Source organism: Phalacrocorax aristotelis, chromosome 17 (assembly GCF_949628215.1).
Source record: "Phalacrocorax aristotelis chromosome 17, bGulAri2.1, whole genome shotgun sequence".
NCBI classification, from domain to species: domain Eukaryota; kingdom Metazoa; phylum Chordata; class Aves; order Suliformes; family Phalacrocoracidae; genus Phalacrocorax; species Phalacrocorax aristotelis.
The window spans coordinates 13,223,783-13,243,392 of record NC_134292.1 but is presented as its reverse complement, the minus strand read 5'-3'; the positions used below and the strand labels follow the sequence as shown (position 1 = coordinate 13,243,392).

Below are 19,610 nucleotides of genomic sequence, written 5' to 3'. Positions count from 1 at the left end.
CAGTTCCTGAAAACAACTTGCTTTTTTGATTGCTTCTAAACTTTGACTGAACAGAATGTTAGGAATTATTAAGCAGAACACAAAAAACTTTCTGAAGTCACTGTATAAATCTAACATGCACTTTTATCTTGAATTTTGCGCGCAGTCCACATGCACTCCCTTCCCTAAACGAGGATACAGAAGCAAAACGCTGCCACAGAAGGCTGTCAAGGATGCCAAGTAGCATCTGTAATGATCAAGTAATCCAAAGATGCTTCCTTTTGGAAGAGAGATAACTGAAGATTTAGTGTAAAGACAGCAGAGATAATGACTTAAGTCCGTAAGGTCAGGAGTAGCCCCAAGAAGGTACACAAACCAATACAAAAGCAACCATCAACTGTAAGCACTAACAAAACTGTTGTCACACAGAAAGGCGTAATGCAACCAGGTTGTGTGATATGAAGAGTCTGTCCAGGTGACAATTTTGAACGTGCCTGAAATAAATGGAGGTGAGCTCTGGCATGCCATGTAGACATAGCCTTTTCTGACCTATGCAAACAACCCTGACGAGAAGATTAGCAGAAAAGATAGAGCATGTTATGATTTTAACCTTTTCCAGAATTGAACCAAGCCTGAATTAAAAGTTCACTCCTTCCAAAAAGGATGAAGGCAGTTAATAGACTAACTGGCAGGAGAGCTGTATATGTATAGTACACAAATGCATGAAAATTTTACAGTCTTCAATTTACGCCAGCCTTCCACTTAATAAATACAGTAAGTAAAATATACCCAGCAATTTTTCATATCCCCTACATCCTAACTTAATAAACTGCCTTTTTGGCTTTTAAATCAGGCTGTCCGTGACAACATATTTGTCAACAAGGCTTGGCGCATCTGTTTTCTTCTCTAACAGTCTCTTGGTAAAGAATGAGAGCAGTTCTACATATTGCAATCTGGAAGGGATCTTACCTTTACAGATGTATGCACCTTGCTTGGGGATGGGGGTGGGTGGGGCAGACAAACAAAAAGACCCAAACAACCAACCTGTCCACCAAACCATTTAAAATAAATGCAACACCATGTGTGATGGATTTCTTCTGGAGTATATGCACTAAATCAACAGAATAAACAGCGAAAAAGCCAAAGGGACGAAGATTCTAAAAAGCTACTGCAAACTAGATTAAGCTACTGATGGGTATAAGTGCTTACACATCCATTCGAAGGGTTTTTTTGTAGTCCCTTGAATACTTTAAGATTATAAATAAGTTTCTGCTGCTAAAAAGCCTATGCAAGAAGTAGTGTTTCTTCCTCATATGTTTTTGAAATTCTGTGAATACGTCAGGTTTGCTCATGCTAAGTAAGAAGTGTCACAATGATGAGAAGCCTTCCAGGAATACAACACGGTTCTCTAAGAATTCCTAGAATAGGTAAATTTTCTTCTCATATGTGTGACCAATTGTAGAACATTAACTGGAACTCCTATGTCAGGAATAAGAGCCATTCCTAGTACTTTAGGTAAAGGTGTATTTCACGTTTGATTTTGTGGAGTTCATGAGGCTGAAGCACAAGGCAGAATGATTTTAGATGAGGAAAAAAGTTGCATTTGAAGTGGTGTTTGTGGTTATACCAATACTTTACAATGTTTAAGACATTATGGTGTATTCTGTTGCTTATAACTTTGTCAAACACTAGTAACTTGGGCTGAATATCTGTGATGGAAATTCCAGACTTAGTTTGATTTTTTTAAAAAAATATTTTTTTTCTGGAAGTCATATTTACAGAATGTTTGAAACAATTACTTCACCAGGACCGTGCTTTGCATATGCTACAGAAAAAGCACTGTATTTGTCTTTTCTTGGGCATTAGAAAACAATCACAATAAATTATCTTAATATTTCTATTACATCGATTACAGAAGACGTGGTTAAATACTTCTTCATGGTTAAATATTTCTTTTACAAAACCCATCACTAGAAAGACATTCTAGTGTCTGAATTGCCTTGTTTAACAGGTTTTTGCAGTGTTCCTCAGGAATGCTAGCACAGTTCAGTAATGGGCAGGAACTACGAGTTAAAAGAGCTGTTGGGGAAATAGTGACATAGTGTGTCTACATGAATAATACAAAGAGATACTGAAAAGTCAGACAACTGAACTGACTATTCAGTTTGTATCTCTTTTCAAAGTATTTACAAGAATGACACAAACCAACAACTACAGTTTAGAGATACTGAGTTATGAGGTACCTGAAAAACAGTCCAGCAAAAACGAAAGCTACAGGAACAAAGCGTTAAATCATGCTGTACTCAAAGACACTTCCGAAACCCAATGCTTTTGTAAATTTTGAAGACATCAAAAGGACAGTAAACAAAGACATACGTGTCATTTCAGATGTCAGTAATGCACAAAACTCCTACAGGTCAGAGATCATGGCTGAAAAATCTCCACCAGATCTAATTATCCTAAGTATCAAATGAAGTGAACCATACCATCTATGTATAGCGTGTTTCAGGCACACAACATGCTACATCGCTGTTGTCAGTCAAAATGTGATACAGGTAAATAAGGTAATTGTTCACACTCACCTAAATATGGAATAGTAGGAACCATTTTTAGGCTTCTGATGTACTCTCGTGTCCTTTTATAATTATCTTCCTTAGACAGTAAATAGTCTAACTTCTCAAAGGTGGTCTTGTCTTTGCGATTCAAAAGCTACATAGAAAAAAAAAGGAAGATCATCAAATTTTAGAAGACAAATCTGCACAGACAACAACAAATAATAATTTGTTAAATCACCCACAGTAGAGGAAAGCATAGTCAAGTTAAGGTTAAAATCATCACTCAAACCAGCATAATGTTTGAAAATGTGCTACCTGCAATTCAGCATAAGCCTTAAGCTGTGAACCAATATGATACTTCTGGATAGTTTGTCAAGGATCCACATATCACTACCTCAGAATTTTTAATAACCTCAGCAACAGTAGATTTTTAAGAAGAAAAATATGTCATTATACATTCACCAACATCCTCATGGTTTATCAGAATTGCTACAAATGCTCTTGAATTTTAAAGTAGAAATGGCAATGGAAAATGCTCTAAATAAATGCAGATTGTGCCATTTCAACAGTGCCTTATGAAAGTATGATAAAACTTTTTGGAAAAAAAGTATAAGGAAAGTAAATCACTATGATACTTAAATCTTTCTACAGAAAATCTTACTACAGAAAAATCAGAAAAGTATTTAGCAATGCAAAAGATCCTAAGTGACAGAAGACTGAAAAGTAAGACAAAATATGCAACTGTAGCTATAAAAACACATTCCCTATTTCAGCTCTTTTTAGAAACACCAGCAATATTTTCAAGATTATTTTAAAAGCCAACTGAGTCAGAACAAGTGGAGAACTATAGCACTGCAACGCTGGCTTCTTGCAGTTGTACTTCCTGACAACAGACAGCTGTTCCATAGACCACTACTTAATACACCTCTTCCTCTGTAAAATTCCAGCTCATGTACCACAGAGTTCATAAGCCTAGCTGTTCTGTTTCTAGAGGACTCTGAGTCTGCACATTGTTATAAAAAACTACTGCTTCACTCAGCCTTGCTCAGAACAGGATGGGCTTGACAGGAGTCATCAGTAAAACACCACTGTAAATGGGCCCCAAGGCCCTTCGTGACTCTGAACAGCGCGCTCCACATTATAGTTAAATAACCACCGTTAACAAAAACTGACATAAAAGGTACAGGAATGACAAGATTCCAGAATAATTTTGCTGTTTTCTTTCTAAACAGCAATGAGAATTCCTTGAGGCCCTTACTCTGCACTGTATTGGATTTTTGAACTACTGTGCCTACAAAGAGCCTTACACCTCTTTAGGTCTAAGTCCTGCAATTAATTATTCAATTTTCCCTGTTCAAGTTCCAACTTCATCAAGCTGCTCAAAACAGCAGGCACTTACATTTTTACTAGACTATAGCCTAATCCTGAGCAATCAAACCATAAAAAAGTTACAGGCATTTAAAAGATATAATAAACTTAGGTAAAAAAGTATAGCCATCTTTATTTATCAGTTCTGAAGACTTAATGTGATCCACATTGGGTGAAATACTAAATTAATGAGAATTACCTAATCCTTTGTATATTTAAGGATTACATACAGCAGGACTATGTTTTACTTTTGTATTCCACTTTAAAGAAATAGCAAAACTTAAAGCAAATTTAAATGAGAAATTCTGCCCTCAAGATGCCGAATTTCTGAAAGCAGAATTATCAATGCTTTTAATTTCTGTAATAAATGAAAATTGAAATGCATTGCATATAGTTATTCATTGCAATAATGACAAAACTAATGCTTCTGTATTTGTAACAGGTTTTTAAAATTCCTTTCCTTTTAGGCAATGTATTAATGACACACACAATGTTTTTGGGTAATGGGATACTGATACACTCTATACGAGGGTCTTCCAAGACTACTTATCAACTAAAGTCCTCTTGAGCATATAATCAGTGGCTTCTAGAACAGACAGGAAAACAGGAAACTCTTATATTAAAAAAGATTGTTTAAAAATATGTAGCCATTTAAAAACTCTACTTACACAAAACATGTAACAGATCACTACTTCTGCTATGACGGTACCACAAAAACAAGAACATAAAGAATCTTCTTCCGGAGCATGCAATTCAACAACTTGGAAAAGTTCAGAAAACCTCAGTATTCAAATGGGACAGAAAAGACAATGGTCAAGGGATAACTTACAGCCCAGGTTTTGGTCAGTCTGAAGATAGGCGCGCTTTGCAGTGCTGACACCACGGACATAAGAGAATGAAGGTTATTCAGTTCTAGAAGCTTCTGAAGAAAGGGAATAACAACTTTTAGCACATCAAAAAGGGAACCAGGATTAATTAATCTCAAAGTTGCATTAGTAAAATACAAATTCTTTCCATTAATGAAATACAAAGTTGTCATCAATGACTGCAGACAACATTATGCAATGCTGTCAACGTGCAAAATTCTTAAGACCACTTAAAAAGTGTAAATTTTCCAAATATACCCCTGAAAACAATAGACATTTCAGTTGTGAGAGTACAAATGGTATTTAATTTGAATTTGTTATTTTCTAAGGTTGTTCCTTCAGGAACAGAAAATATGAAAAAATTATTTTATGCATTTATCTTGGAAATGAAAAATTTAATCAAGCCAAAAACATCAGCCAAAGATGCTGATGACCCTTTCAGAATTAATATGACTTTTTATTTTGTAGGCTGTTTTACAGGACAAATATTCCTCAATTCAACATATTTTAAATTCACTCTGTGTTGACAATTACTCAAAATCCATTATCTTAAAAGAGACAATACTTTGGAATAAAGCTGTCTTCGATGATAAAGTTTCCTACAACACAGTTCCAGAAACACAAATGAGAACTGCTGTCACGTAGCTTCATTGTAAATCTTACAAAGAAGCTGTATTCATCCTTGATTGATCAATTTACTCATTGCTCAGGAGCATTTGAGGAAGATCTGGATTTTATTGAGGGAAAAGGGAAGGGGAAAAAAAAGAAAAAGAGGACAGTGTTTCCCTTTTCTGCGGGGAGGGGGAACCCCCTCTTATTTCTAAGAACAACCTCGCACCTCCAAGTTGACCATGCTCATAGTCCTTGGGCATTTGTGCCAGTAACTTAGATACATTCTCTTCTGCATAAGCACAAAACCACTAAGTAAACTGATTGGGAATATTCACAATACAAAAAATTGTATTACATGGGAAATATGATTCTAATTATCTACACACACACCCACCCCCAATTTCACACGTACAAGATTAGCACTCAGGCCTGTGATCCAAGTGCTGTCTTCTTACTAATATCAGTGGGTGTCACACAGGGTCATACAAAACAGAATGACCACAGGTCATGAAGCAGGAAAATATTTTTCAAAATAAATATATTTTTTAAAAAGTTAAGAATGACTTGTAAAATGCAGTGCTCAAACTCATTAGAACAACTGAGCTCTCACAGTTGTACTTTATACCAGCAACCACGTGTTACAAGTAGGAATACAAATCTCAACAGCTGCTTTAGAGATAAGTTTGAATGGGGGGAGACAAAAATCAGAACAGTTTACAACCACGTTCAGTGTTGGCAACATGTAGCTGGCCGTCAACAAGACAAACCACTTTTAAACTTGTTAGGCAAAGGTACAAGGCAAGTCACACTGAAGTGGGTAGTTGTGTTTAGCCATGAAAAAACCAATAGATGTCATACCTTTATCTTATTCATGTGGCACAACACCGCAGATATGTTAAAAAAAGAACGTTACCCTTTTTAATCCAACAGCGGTTCATAGGAGTAGTGCAAAAACAAACAATAAGGAAATAAGATTTTGAATGATAGTACAAGAAAATTGCACTTACCTTAGCTATTTTCACAAAATGGCTCAATATTTCTGCCCTTATTTTTAAGGTCTGTGCTGTTAGTATTTCTCGTACAACCCAAAAACTGACCTATAAAGTAAACACATGTAACTGAATTTATTACATGAAATATTTGTAAACTTTCATGATGCTCCAGGGAAGGAAACAGGGTAAGGAAAGAAGAGTTCTGATCCCATGAATTCTCATCTGTATAGCTATAATTACTCAAAAGCCTTACCACTGGATATAAGAAGTAGGCAGAGAAGTGAGGCAACACTAGGATAACTGAATGAGCAAGTGAAACACAGAAGAAGGCGGAAAAGAATTATTAATGTTGTACTATGATACATCGACAAAAATTACTAGGAACTAATAAATAGGAACCAATAGCCTACAGGAACAATACAAAAATGTGGACAAAGCAAATGAAAACAGGAACTACCATTTTAAAATCTTAATCTTAATTTAGAAAAATATTAATTCATGGAAGGAGTTCTATTTAACTTTATACTCAAAAACAACTGTCAAACAGTACCTGTTCATCACAGTAATCAAATAATTTACCTGGTTAAACCTCCTAGTAAAGGCAACAATATTTGGAGCGAGGATATGTTTTTCTTTCTTATTCCATCCACAGCTGGCTAGTTCCTAGGAAACACATTTTAAAATTTCCTTTAAAATCTAGCAGATAACTGCTAAAACCAATCCAAGGCACTGATTAAATGACAATCTAACCAAATATGTTTGTGTTTTCCTGATAAACATGAATGATGTGATTAGTATATTGTCCTGACACTAGAAAAAACAGACATAGTTATTAATATAAAGATACATAGAGACTAAGCAATCAGCAACAACTGATGTCTCTGAAGTGTCACTCTGCATTGAGTATTTCAGTCCAGGGTTCCCTTGTATAAGCAAATCAGCAGATACACGAGTAAGGACTTTGCTAGTATATAATCTTATCTGGTTCAAAACTGAAGCTAAAACTAAACATCAATTAGCAATATCAGGGGTAGTTAAAGAGTACAAAATTCAGCTGCAAAACTAGAGTGGTAACCTAGCTATTATTCCTGAATGCCATCCTCATTATTACAGTTGGTAAAACTTTCGTGAATACACCACGGTTTAGCATATTAAATCTCTAATTTTTTTTAACTACAATGTGAGATCTAAAGCATTTGAAGAACACAGTTTTGGAACCGTAATATTATTGTTTACAGTATTTATAAGCTAATTTTTAAAAAACCTGAAATCTCCGTACGTGATACTTGGACCAAGAGAACCTATCATTTGAAAGAGGCTGGCCAGTAACAGTCTTAAGTCTGAAGGTCTTCTGGTCAGAAGGTTGGGGTTACAACTCTTTGGTTAGGTTTGGGTTCTGATTTTTTTTTCTGTTTTTTTTTAAGCCCTAGGAGTTTGGCCAGAGTTGACTGAAGTGTGTCATGTACTTAAAAATACAGATTAGTACTTTGGTGCTAATAAAGAAAAAAATTGCTAGCAGGCTGCATAGTTCAGTCACAGTATATGAAACAAATTTTTGAACGCTCTTTCATTACGGTGACTACTTCAAAGTGAACCCAGTTCAAAATAGTAAAAAGAATCACCAATTCTGTAGTATATCCATAACCACAACTAATCAATTTCAATGCATAATAAAATCCCAGTGCTCTATGTCAAAAAATAATCTTTCACCTAAACTGCAAAATAAATAGTGGAAATTCCTGTGGGAAGTATAAACAGAAGAGTTAAAAAGCAGACTAATGATTTTCTCCTTAAATAAACTGTATTAAATTATGCATTAAAAGAAATTTGAAATTGTAACTACAAATTTGATTTAGCCAGAAAGAAAGTGTCCATTTTCCAATAGTTATTTCAGGCAGCTCCAAATATGTTTAGACAGCCTGGCTCTTTTTAACTACAGATTCAGGTTACCACATATCTATACAGTCTTTATATTCAGATCTAACAAGCAGTAAATACATACATACTAGAAATGAGTTCTCCGTTCTAAATCACTCTTCTGTTTTTAGAACCACAAATTTCAAATTCAGTCAAAATGTTGTTAAGCTTTCTAAATGTACGCTATTAACTTTAGACGCCTTCACATGAAAAGGCAGAGTCAGCCAAAGAGAATTCTGCCTCTGAAAAGCACTTTGTACATTCTGATAAATGGAACACACTCTCGTGATGTGGAGGTCTGTATGTTCCCGTCTGAGTACCAGGAAAAGGATTTCCGATTCCAAACATATTTTGTATCTGAATCTTCCAGCATTTAAGCCTTCTCCAGATAACAATGCTAATTTGCATCCGTTAAGACACAGATTCTCTACATGATCGCTGCACGCCTGGTCTTAAGAGTCTGGAAATTATAAGTTTATGTGGAAAAATCTCAGTGTCTCTACTAGGGACTGCAAAATTCACATTTGTCAGAAAGTGGAAGAGGTCAGTAACCTAAGGTTATTAAAGAGTTGCCAGAAGGCTAGCAAGCAACAATGGAAAATCCTGAGCACGGTAAAATCATTTGACTCTGTTTAAAGTTTTCACTGAATAAGAAGGTTGAAAGAGTAAATGATTCAACATGTCCCTGTTGAATTATTTTTCTACTGCTAAACTGTACTGTGTTCTAGTATTACAATTCCATCTTTTTGTATGGAAGGATGCAGGCAATTTCCTTGATCCACACAGTCACAAGAAACTTTCCAATCAAGCGTGCAAGAAAACCCTGAAACTTGTGGAGATTGTGATTTCCAGGACTTTTGGGAAAAAAAAAAAACAAACCACCAAAAAAACAAAACAACAAACCCAACTAAATAAAGTTCCATAGAAATCTAGAATGTAAGTATAGTTATTTTTGCTAGAGAACAAAGAATTGTTAATCAGACGTCCTCTTACTGAGCTCTTGCAAAGTAACATGCAAATGTGGTTTTTTGTAATAGCTCAATCGAAAAGCAGACAAAAGCCTCAGCAAGTGCTAGATTTAAAGGATGTTTGTGTGTTTGACATACGACTTGGCAACCAGAACTCCAAAATCTTGTCTTTCCGTCCATGCATAGGCTCATGTTAAAGACTAAAACCTGAAGAAAAAACAGCATGACGCTCTTTCCCCAAACACAAAATTCAACAACTCACTGAAGCAGCCAGCCAAATGGTTGCTGACCAAGGGAGCCTTCTCTGTGCACAGCTCTGCTGTGGAAATTAGCTACGTGACATCTAGCAAACCGTTTCAACCTCTCCATGCTTTTTTCACGCTCCCTTTCCAGTTTCCAGGAAACGGAAGCATTCACACCTATTCACATGCCAGTGTATTTACCACCACTTCTGCACACAAAAGCTGATTCTGCAGAGTAACTGTGACCACCTTGCACAAGCAAGTATGAAAGGAAAAGTAGGGACCATAACTATGCCTGCATCATAGCCAGGGACATAATAAAATGGGTAAATCATGGAACACAAGTTTCAGCCAGGATATTGGCCCTTCCTTCTCCCCAGGACACCAGAGGAAGACTCTGACAAGGTAGAGAGTCCCAGTGTAAAATGGCAGGTGACCATCTGCCCATCAACAATGCAACCCTGCAGGCCTCGAAGGAGTAGTTTATCAAAGGGTATCCAAGCTTACGGACACTGAAGAGCAAATACACCAACTGAATTTAAAAGGCTACCAGGCCTCAAACGTAGACAGTTACAGACTATACATTAATATGTAATCTGACAGGAAAATTTTAACTTTCTTCGTCTAATAACTTACCTAATAACAAGAGGTAGATAGATGACAAATACAGACTATATCTTGCTTTAAAAGCTAGTCTTTCAGCTGGCAGAATTTCAGGATAGAAACAGTTCCTTATTTTTGGCAAATGAACAATTAGATTATATTGGCAATTCTAATAAGACGAAAGTCAGAAAATACAATTAAAAACTAAGAGTTTATGGCAACTGCTACTTATACACAGGCAGAAGCTGCAAATACGACATGAGTGGGTTTTTTTTATGATTTGTCTCTAAGTTACATCTATCTGCCAATCAGAGTAGCGCTTCAGGAAATTTCATTTCCAAAAGGCAAAATGAAGCAATGACAAAGGAAAAGAAGAACAGCAAATGAGCATTTTGTTTTGCTATAAAATTCTATGGCACAGGTATTTCATAGCAATTAAAGGAAATGCAAAATTCACTTTAAATATCAACATCTACAGTTTTGTATTTTATTTTGTATTCCTTCCTCTCCTCAGAGTATCACACTACCTCTGCTTTTGGTGAAACCTCCATTTTGTTCTGATGCTTTTCTTAGCAAAATTTTCTTATTAAAAAGTATCTATGTATCTATTTGTAAATACTAGTATTTTTGTGGTAACAGATTTTTCTCCAGGTACTGCTGATTTCTTTTTCTATTGTTCATTTGCCAATTTTTTCCCCACAGTAAAGAAGACTCCCCAGCTGTCTGGAGAACATGTAATTTCAGAAGCATGAATGTGTTTTCAGCTATAAAGCTGTCTTGATGTTCTCGAAACAAAATTAATTTATCTGACAGGAAGGCCAGACAGCAGATAAGTGAATTATTTTCTTTTCTATACTTTCTCAAAATAGAAGGCTGCTAATCTCTCTGAATGACTGTAATATGAGTTGTTTATTAGTGAACAATTTAGATGGATTGAACTTCTACTAAGAACCTTTTAAACTGGACTGTCCTTTCTGATGTTGTCAAAAATTCAGTTCTGCTAATATTATAGGGTTTTTTTTCCCCTTTATGTATTCATTATATTCCACCTAAGCACAAGATGACAGTAAGCCATAATGGATCTAAGGGCATGTTCTTAAGTAACTTGAAGCTGGAGACAGCAATTCTTGCACCCTTTGCAGAAAAGATACTTGTTTCATCAAAATACCAAGATAACGTATCACTTTTATGCAAATTTAACATATTCTGATAACTACTTTCATTATTTTTGAAGTTAATGTTTTTGATTTTCAACTGTCTATGTTAACTTTGATTGCTTTTTCTCAACAGGCCTCAAGTTTCTTTCTCTGTCTTAAAAGGATAAAAAATTAAAGGACATTAATACATTACCTGTTAAGGATTTGGGCTGATTTACTCCCTCAGAATTGAATCTTAAACTTAACAGTACAAATTAAAAAGTTTACCAAGTGGCTGATGCAGCCTAAAACAGGTTATGACTAGAGGCATAAATCAAACTCTGAAGTCAGATGTGAACCGAAAAGCAGAAGGGAGAGTAGAGAATTTTGATATTTGATAAATTTATCCTGAAGAAACACTCAACACAAAGCAGGACAGGAAGACTCCCAGAGTAGCACAGTCATCTCTTTTAGCAATAGATAACAAATCAAAGTAAATCAGGCAGGGTTACAGATTCACAGTGCTAACAAGGAATAAGCCTAGAAGAATATTAATGCAGTGCAAGGAGTTGAGCATTTTCGAACAAAAAAAGCATTATTTAAATGGTTACATTTCCTCAGGCACTGAATTCCGAAGATATAAAAAGATAGTTTAAGAAAACCTACCTCAGGCTGTATAGCTTTAAATACTGGCATGTCCATCAATGTAATCTGGCTCTGCAATAAGATAAAATTTTAAATAATGTACTACAAAGAGCTAGCAAATATGTATTTACATCTGCCCTTTCATAACCACAACCCATACAGTCACATTTTCTCCACAGACCAAAACTGACCAGTCCAAAATTCGGCCTCCCCTGTCCAGGCTGACACATCTCAAGCAGAAAATCCACCATCCTGAGTAGCAACATGACATTACATCCTCTTATATTTACCAGCTGTAACTAAGTGAAGGTTTTCAGTACCTGCAGCAGCCTAAGAGGAAAAACCTGTGTTTGAGTCTTGCTCTTTGGGCCCTTTACTGACATAACAGAAATGGCAGGAGGAATTATTTGCCTTTCACACAGAAAGCAGCATACATTTTACATTCACTGGGTTGAAAGGCAATAAAGCATTTCAATGTTTTAATTAGTTATGATTGGAATATGCTTTAAAGGGGTCATACACAGATTTTCCATCACTGATAAGTATGCCTGTTAACAGTGTCTTCACTGTTAACACTGTTTCAAAGCAAATTATTTTGGAAAAAAATTTAAAAAGCATTTATAGACCTCTTTTACCATCTGAGTGGTAAGATACTTGAATTGCTTCAGTAATCGAATGACATTATATATTTGGAAGTTATGTAAGTTACATTCAACCAATACCTACTTCGTTTATACTGTGAGTGTATAAACCTACAGAGCTTTGAACTTTGTAATTTACATGATTTAATGTGTAAAAGGAAGTGTCAAGGAACACTTTGGATCCTTCTGCAGCAAAGCTTCTCTGTTGGCCATTTTGTTACGCTAAACCCAAAATGGCAAAAACTTGCTAATCCCCTCTCAAATTGCTCATTTGAACCCACCAATTAAGAAAGGTAACTATTTAATTATAATTGTAATCAGGGTTCTACTATTAGTATGATTCCTCAGACATGAGCTAAGTTAGAGGCCCATGACATTTGACAGACAAAAAAAATTTTCTTCCATAAATGGTTAATTCACACTAACTCTCTTGCTTTTATATTATACTAAGTCAAAGATTTTGCCACAAAGCCCTAGCTGAATACTCTTAGCAGCACTCACTTTTGCTATTTATACTTCTGAGTAATGTTTGGGTACTTACAAAATCATGTCATTAAGATCTCACTCTGCTCCTAGGAAAACTATCGTTACAAATACCTGTTTGCACCTTCTTGATGTCTCCTAGTAAGATGCATGGCAGAGGCTCCAAAAAGCTGACTCTAGGCCATATTGTATGACATTAATAAAGAAGTTTTCAGCAAGAATTATTAATCATTTCAGCAAGACATGGGTTCAATCAAAACCACCAAAAAGGTTAAAACAAATTTCAGTAGTATTGACAAGCTGCTGGTCATCTTGTTATATATGTGATTACCACCAGGGAATTTCTCCTCTGCTGCTTCTAAATTTTAAAAAAGGAACACAACAAATTAAATTTAGAATTGACCTTAACTTGGTGCCATTCCCTTTCCCTAAATATTTATATTCATTAGAGCAACCCCATCTTCTATAGATCTCTGCCCTGATGTCCAGTAACCAAATTGTACTAACTATAGTAAACCCAGACCTGTGGGTTGTTTTTTTTTAAGTTCTTCTGAACTGTTTCAAGTTCTTTGAAATGGACTACCAGAGTCTTGAGTAACAAGAAATGTTATGTATCATTTACTGGTTGCTATATTTACTGTAAAAAGAAATTATTTGCTTCTCTGGATGGAAAAGAAGCAGTAAACATTACTTGAGCTGTTAATAAAAAGAGAGGATCAGGGTAAACCAATGCAAAGGTTTTAATGTGGCACAGAGAATAGCTGCTATGGCTAAGAAAGCCTTGGTGTTAAAAGTTTGCGTGACCATATTAAAATCAACATCAAACAACAAACCAAGCCCAGACAAACAGCCCTACCACTAGGGTTTACATATGATCTTTTTCAAGCCTCACCAGCAGTCCTACAGACACACATTTCAATTTTTGGTTTCTTTGGGGGTTGGTGGGTTTTTGTTTGTTTTCTTCGTGGCTATGAGTGGAACTGGAGAGAGAAAAGCAACTTATAGAAGTTTGGACTTCAGAGTTAAGACATGTAATAATGACAAAACTGGGTGTGTGTGTACACACGCACACGTGTGTGTGTGTGTTTTTAAAGCGTACCGTTAAATTAAGACCCTCATCAACAAGCTTCCATCTCAAACTAACGGCATTAGGATAAAAGAAAACTGTTGAGTTGTAAGTTACAAGCAACCTTACCTTCATTTTATAAACACAGTTCTGAGATCACCATATTTTTGCTGGTGTAGACTACACACTATGTTCTGGGCTGTCTTTGGACTTGATATTCAGTCTCCTCTGATGAAATTGGACATCTCAATTTTTGTCTGATTTTACAGGCCTGTCTAAACTGTAGCTCTGTTCAATTCTGAAGGTAGTCCTTGGCCATGGATCATCTGAACTTAGATGAACAGGGATGAAGTATCAGGCCATTTTTTAACTGAGTTGATGCAGATTTATCAACCAAATATTTTTATATTTTTACCTAACAATGGCTCTCACCTGTGAACTCTGTATTAGTGTTAAAAAAGACTCATTAGAATTTGTTCCAAAGTGACAAAGTTACAGGAATACTGTCGGCATATACCCAGGACTTTTTTGTGAACAGGTATTAAACGATCTTACGCCAAATGAGGGAAACGTCATTTTGATGCCCAGAATATTAACAAAAACATTGAACTAGGCTCAATAGCTTTCATCCTCACTTCTTCCTGCTCCCCAGTAAATTAATATATAATTTAAAGACAAGGGGCCAAGCACAAGAACTGTATTGGACTTCTGCCAAAACTGCAGTTCTGCTTTCAGTTTAGTACTGAAAACTTTTCATTAAGGAATGCAAATTGTTTCCTCTCTACAAGCTTCTTTCGAGCTTTTAAGAAACTGACTTTTCAGCAGAAAAGATGAGTATTTGTGGTTTCAATTAACAAGAAAAAAAAGAATCAAAAAAAGAATCAGACTGTGGATAACTAGTATCTTTAAAGCTAGGCTAGGGTCTTCTAAAACACAAGAAAAAATTCAAATCGCTTTACACAGAAAAACCAAATACGTTGTGTCAGGTCAGTACTGCATGATTAAATCCCAAGACATGTTTATTTTGTTCAAGTTTGTATAATCAGATATTTGCTTTCAAGAACATAGGAAGATCATGTAGAAGATTTTATTTTAAGAAAAAAGTTTTATGTATTTTTTCATATCCTGCAAGCCCTGAATATTATACAAGCTTAAATGCAAAGATAACATTTCTACTTACAGCAAATTCCTCAGGAGTTACTTTCAACACATCAAATACAACTGCATCGTAGCTTTTATTGGCATAATCTGAACTTCGCCCTTCCAGAGAATCTGAGCTGCTACTACCCTACAAAGAAAAAACAGTAGGCTTATCTGCAGAATGATGAATTTCATGTCAAATTCAGAAAATAAATGCGTATAAATATTAAGAAATTACAAGAAAATGTATGAACTTCAAAAAGCTTCAGAGACTGAATTATAAAACTTTGTTTAGCATGGATCACGAATGTTTCGAACTAACCTTCCTCTGCAAAAACTATAGTGACACACAATTTTAGCTCTATGAAACTACCCGCTTTAGAAAGCCATTTTAAAAATTATAGACTAGATAAAAGAGCTGTCACACAAAAGGAAATGTGTTGGGATTTTGAAGATTCATGTTCAATGGAAATTTTTTAATTAAATGTGCAAGGTAAAGGGTGGGTAGATTGAAATCATGGTGCTCTATCCATAACATTATAAAAAAGCAAAAACTGACACTGAAATTTAACCCAATGCTAGCTCCAGGGGTATTTTAGCACTGTGTCTTGCCTGAAAAATTGGTGCCCTGCCTTCCTTTTGAAGTTTTGAAGGTACTTATGGCTCATTTTCCTTTCTTCAGGAATAATGTGATTTAATAATAATAATAGCATTATTTATCTATACTTATCTTAAGCCTACATACTGAATAAAAATATTAAAATCTTACGCCCTTACGTCACTGATGTTATCTATTTTCTAGAAGAACACTGCTGTCAAATAAGATGTTTTGGCATTTAACTGTGACATGTAATCCTCACTTAAAACCAACTTGGTAGCAAAGAACTAGAAGGTGGTAAATGAGATGCTGATTATTATTTTCTCCCCCTTCAAAGTATCAGGGGAACTACTGACTGGAAGCCTGACATCCATACTGGGCAAACCCAAGAAGAGAATAAAGGGGAATTAGCAGAAACAGACACAGGCATGCTGTATCAGGAAATTGCCAAGTTAGTATTTAGAAAGAGAAGCACTGCCTCAGTATCTACAGAGATGTGGGTAAAGGAACATGATTAATACAAATACAGTCTTGTTGGACTTCCAAAAGATTTTTTACATGGCTCCTCACTCCAAAGACATTAGGAAACTCTGCAGCCCTAGCACAGAGACTATCCTCACAATGATAAATTATTAGTTACAAGACAGTAGTTACAAGCACTGAGAGTATGGGAATCAGCTGAGAATTGTGCATGGATAAGTGATGATTATTATACATTCAACAACCTGGAAAAGACAGTGAACAATGAGATGACAATTTGTTGATGACTATGGATCTTAATTTTATTTATTCAGTGCAGTAAAACAAAAAACAAAACCTGGCAATGAAAAACTGAAAAGGGACTTCACAAGATTTGGTCAGTCTGGAAAAGGAAAAGAGAAGATATGTAATGGAGTATGAATATGCTCCTTTATAAATGACAGTGCACCGAAACTTGGAATACATAAGCAGTACTAGCCTCTTAAAAAGTATATCAAAGAATAGGAACAGTTCAGAACAAGGCAACAAGGATGATCACAGGTATGGAATGGCTTCTTTACAAAGAAAGACTGGCTACGCTAGAAATCTTCAACCTGGAAAAGAGGCAGTGGGTTGTGGGGAGGAAGTACAATAACCAGCAAAGTAAGCAAAAGGAAAGGCAGGAATGGTCTCTCTTCGCTTCATCTACAGTAGAAGGGGTTATCAGTTAAAATTACAGATAGATTTTAAATGAATAAGAGGATACAGGTTTTCACACAGCATACGGTTCAGCTGAAAAACAGCTTGTTATGGAATTCTGCATAAACTTAAATATTACACAGGTTCAAAGAGAGAACTAGGTAAATCTATTGAAGACAAATATGCTGAGAGAGAGCAAATGGGACCTTCCCCTAAGGAAGTCCCTGGGTTGCAAACAGCTGTGGCCAGGGTGGTACCGGTGGGATGTTTCCTGTGCCCTTCTTCAGGCATTTGCTGTTGGCCACCATCAGAGGCAGAATAAAGATTAGAAGAATCTTCAGTTTGACCCTAGAGACTTCTTATACTCTGATCTATGACAGATATTTCTATTCTGAGAAAAAGATGTGCAAAAGTATTTTTTTATTATTTTGAGAAGGAATTTCAAAATTGTGTGCTTACATACCCAATTCAAGATTTCACCCATCCTGAGAGAATGAAAAACTACTGTTAGTCTGAGAGCATTTATACTATGTTTGAGAGAATGATCTTCTGCAGGACACAGCTGTATCACGTATTTTTGTTTTGCTATAAGATTTTTAAAGATCAGCTGACTTGTTTAATGAAAATCAGGACAACTGCTTTGATAGATCAAGTTGAGTGTGCAAAAGGCATCACTATGATGGAAAAACTTGCTTCATACAACTCTTCGGCTCTCTTAAGATAGGAAGTAGAATTTTTCAACTAGGGAAGAATTTCATCAAAAAGTTACCTTTTAAAAAAGCAAAAAGTACCTCCACTTATAATTTAAAATGTGTGCTTCAGTGGGCAAGCTCTACTGTAGCTTATTTTTAATACTTCATCATAATAGTACATGAAAGCAAAAAAAAAAAACAACCAGATAAACTCTCTAGGGTAACTAATTCCCACGCAGTCCTCACTTGGCTGGCGGGGATCTACAAACACAGGCTGTTAGCTGGGCACAGTAGCTTAACAGGGAACTAAGCATTTTTTGGAAACGGCATGACTGAGCCACCTGGTCTCCAAAGGATGCAAAGGGTTAAAATGAGCAAAATCTTACAGAGCGCTTTCTTCCTAGTAGACTCATAAATCCCCCCAAAAATCAACTGGAATAGTTCTGACTGGCTCCATTGAGATGGTACATTACATTGCTCTTAACTCATTAATAATAAACAGCTGCTCTAAGTTATGGAGTTACAGGTCAAAAATGCTATTTAAAACTAATCTAAATGAGTGATCATCAACAACAACAATAAAAAATAGGTTGTGAACACTCAGAACTATGAAGTGTTCTAAAATTACTCTGTTGTCAAATACTACACCATTGATAAGAAAAAGGACAGATGTGACTGATAGCATAAAGGGCTTCTGTGAAAGTGAAACAAGCCAAAATTACCATTTTGATGCAGGAGCTAACAAAAAAACCAAGGAACCATACCTCTGGAGTGGCAGAGGTTACCATCACATTGGCCATGAGGTCATTCCTTTTATACATGCTCTCCCCAAGACGCAGGAAGTTTCAGCTCAGCCAGCACTGGTGGGACAACATGATGAAAACAGAATTCCTGCAAAGCAAATATATTCATGCAAATAAATAAATAAAAGTTTTAAAAAACAACAAGAGATTTCTTTGTTCTTTGTCAGAGAGAATAACTTCAGAAACAAGATGATCTTAGGAGCTAGATTCTCCTTTCTCTTTCAGGTGCCAGCTATGAAGGAGTATAATTGAACATCACTAAAGCCATGCCAAGTCCTTATTCCCACTTTCAATCAACTGAAGAAATGTGGCAGGAGGGAAAAAGGTGTATTATTTGTCATTTATGTTGAATTACCTTTTACACGAAGTCCATGCTAGGCAGTGTTCATCCAGAAACTGCAGGTCACCATAACGTATTTTAAAATAAGAAAACCAAGCTATTACCTCAATGAAAAATGGTGCTTCCTCACTTCTCTCTGCTCATCACTTGAATTAGTCTCATAACTGGTGATTTCAGTCCCACTGTATCTTTCTAATACGCAAATCCTATTTGCAGCTGCTTAGGCCTCCAGTAATATCTATACAGACAGGTGCACCTGAAAGCATTTTACGTCAGGCCCCAAAGAACAGAAATTGTCCAGAGAAGAGAACCGGATAATATCATCCTTCTTAGTTGGAAGGATGAATCTCAAGGATCTCAGCTAATCCAGCAACAGCACTGTCTGAAGCAAGACTTTCTCCAAACTGGATTAAGCAGACAGATGCGGTTCCAAATTGGCTTAGGACTTCACATATATAATATACCTTAAGCTTCCTCCAGAAACCAAAAGACTGGACTGCAAAAAATCTGAGTATGTGGTACCATGAAGAAGCTGCCTCTACCTACTTGGGTCAAATAATCCCTTCCAGAAGTACAAAGTGTTTAATGAAAAAAAAACAACAACCCACTACAACCCCCTCCAAACCAAACAAAAAAACCCCACAACACTGCAGTTCTGAATTAACAAAGCCATTGATCACAGCAGTAATACTCGTATCTAAAAGAACCACCCATCTTGAAATAAAGCACATTCCTGATAGCATATGCCTGAATATTGGACAGAGAAAAGTATTAATTATTTATAAATCTCTATCTCCCTGATATCA

General features: G+C 35.9%; 1 protein-coding gene across 5 annotated transcripts in view; it reads right to left on the bottom strand.

Moving 5' to 3' along the window:
- RALGPS1 (Ral GEF with PH domain and SH3 binding motif 1) overlaps positions 1-19,610 on the bottom strand; it is a 150,964-nt gene that overhangs the window by 88,414 nt on the left and 42,940 nt on the right. For all 5 annotated transcript variants that reach the window (XR_012663463.1, XM_075111966.1, XM_075111965.1 and 2 more), the window contains 7 exons: positions 18,426-18,552; positions 15,254-15,361; positions 11,905-11,955; positions 6,952-7,035; positions 6,388-6,477; positions 4,732-4,824; positions 2,562-2,688 (listed from right to left, as the gene is read on the bottom strand). Coding sequence is in view for 4 of the 5 variants with exons in the window: in XM_075111966.1 (XP_074968067.1) it covers positions 2,562-2,688; positions 4,732-4,824; positions 6,388-6,477; positions 6,952-7,035; positions 11,905-11,955; positions 15,254-15,361; positions 18,426-18,482 (610 nt within the window). In the remaining variant the exon portion in view is untranslated. The remainder of the gene's footprint in view (positions 1-2,561; positions 2,689-4,731; positions 4,825-6,387; positions 6,478-6,951; positions 7,036-11,904; positions 11,956-15,253; positions 15,362-18,425; positions 18,553-19,610) is intronic.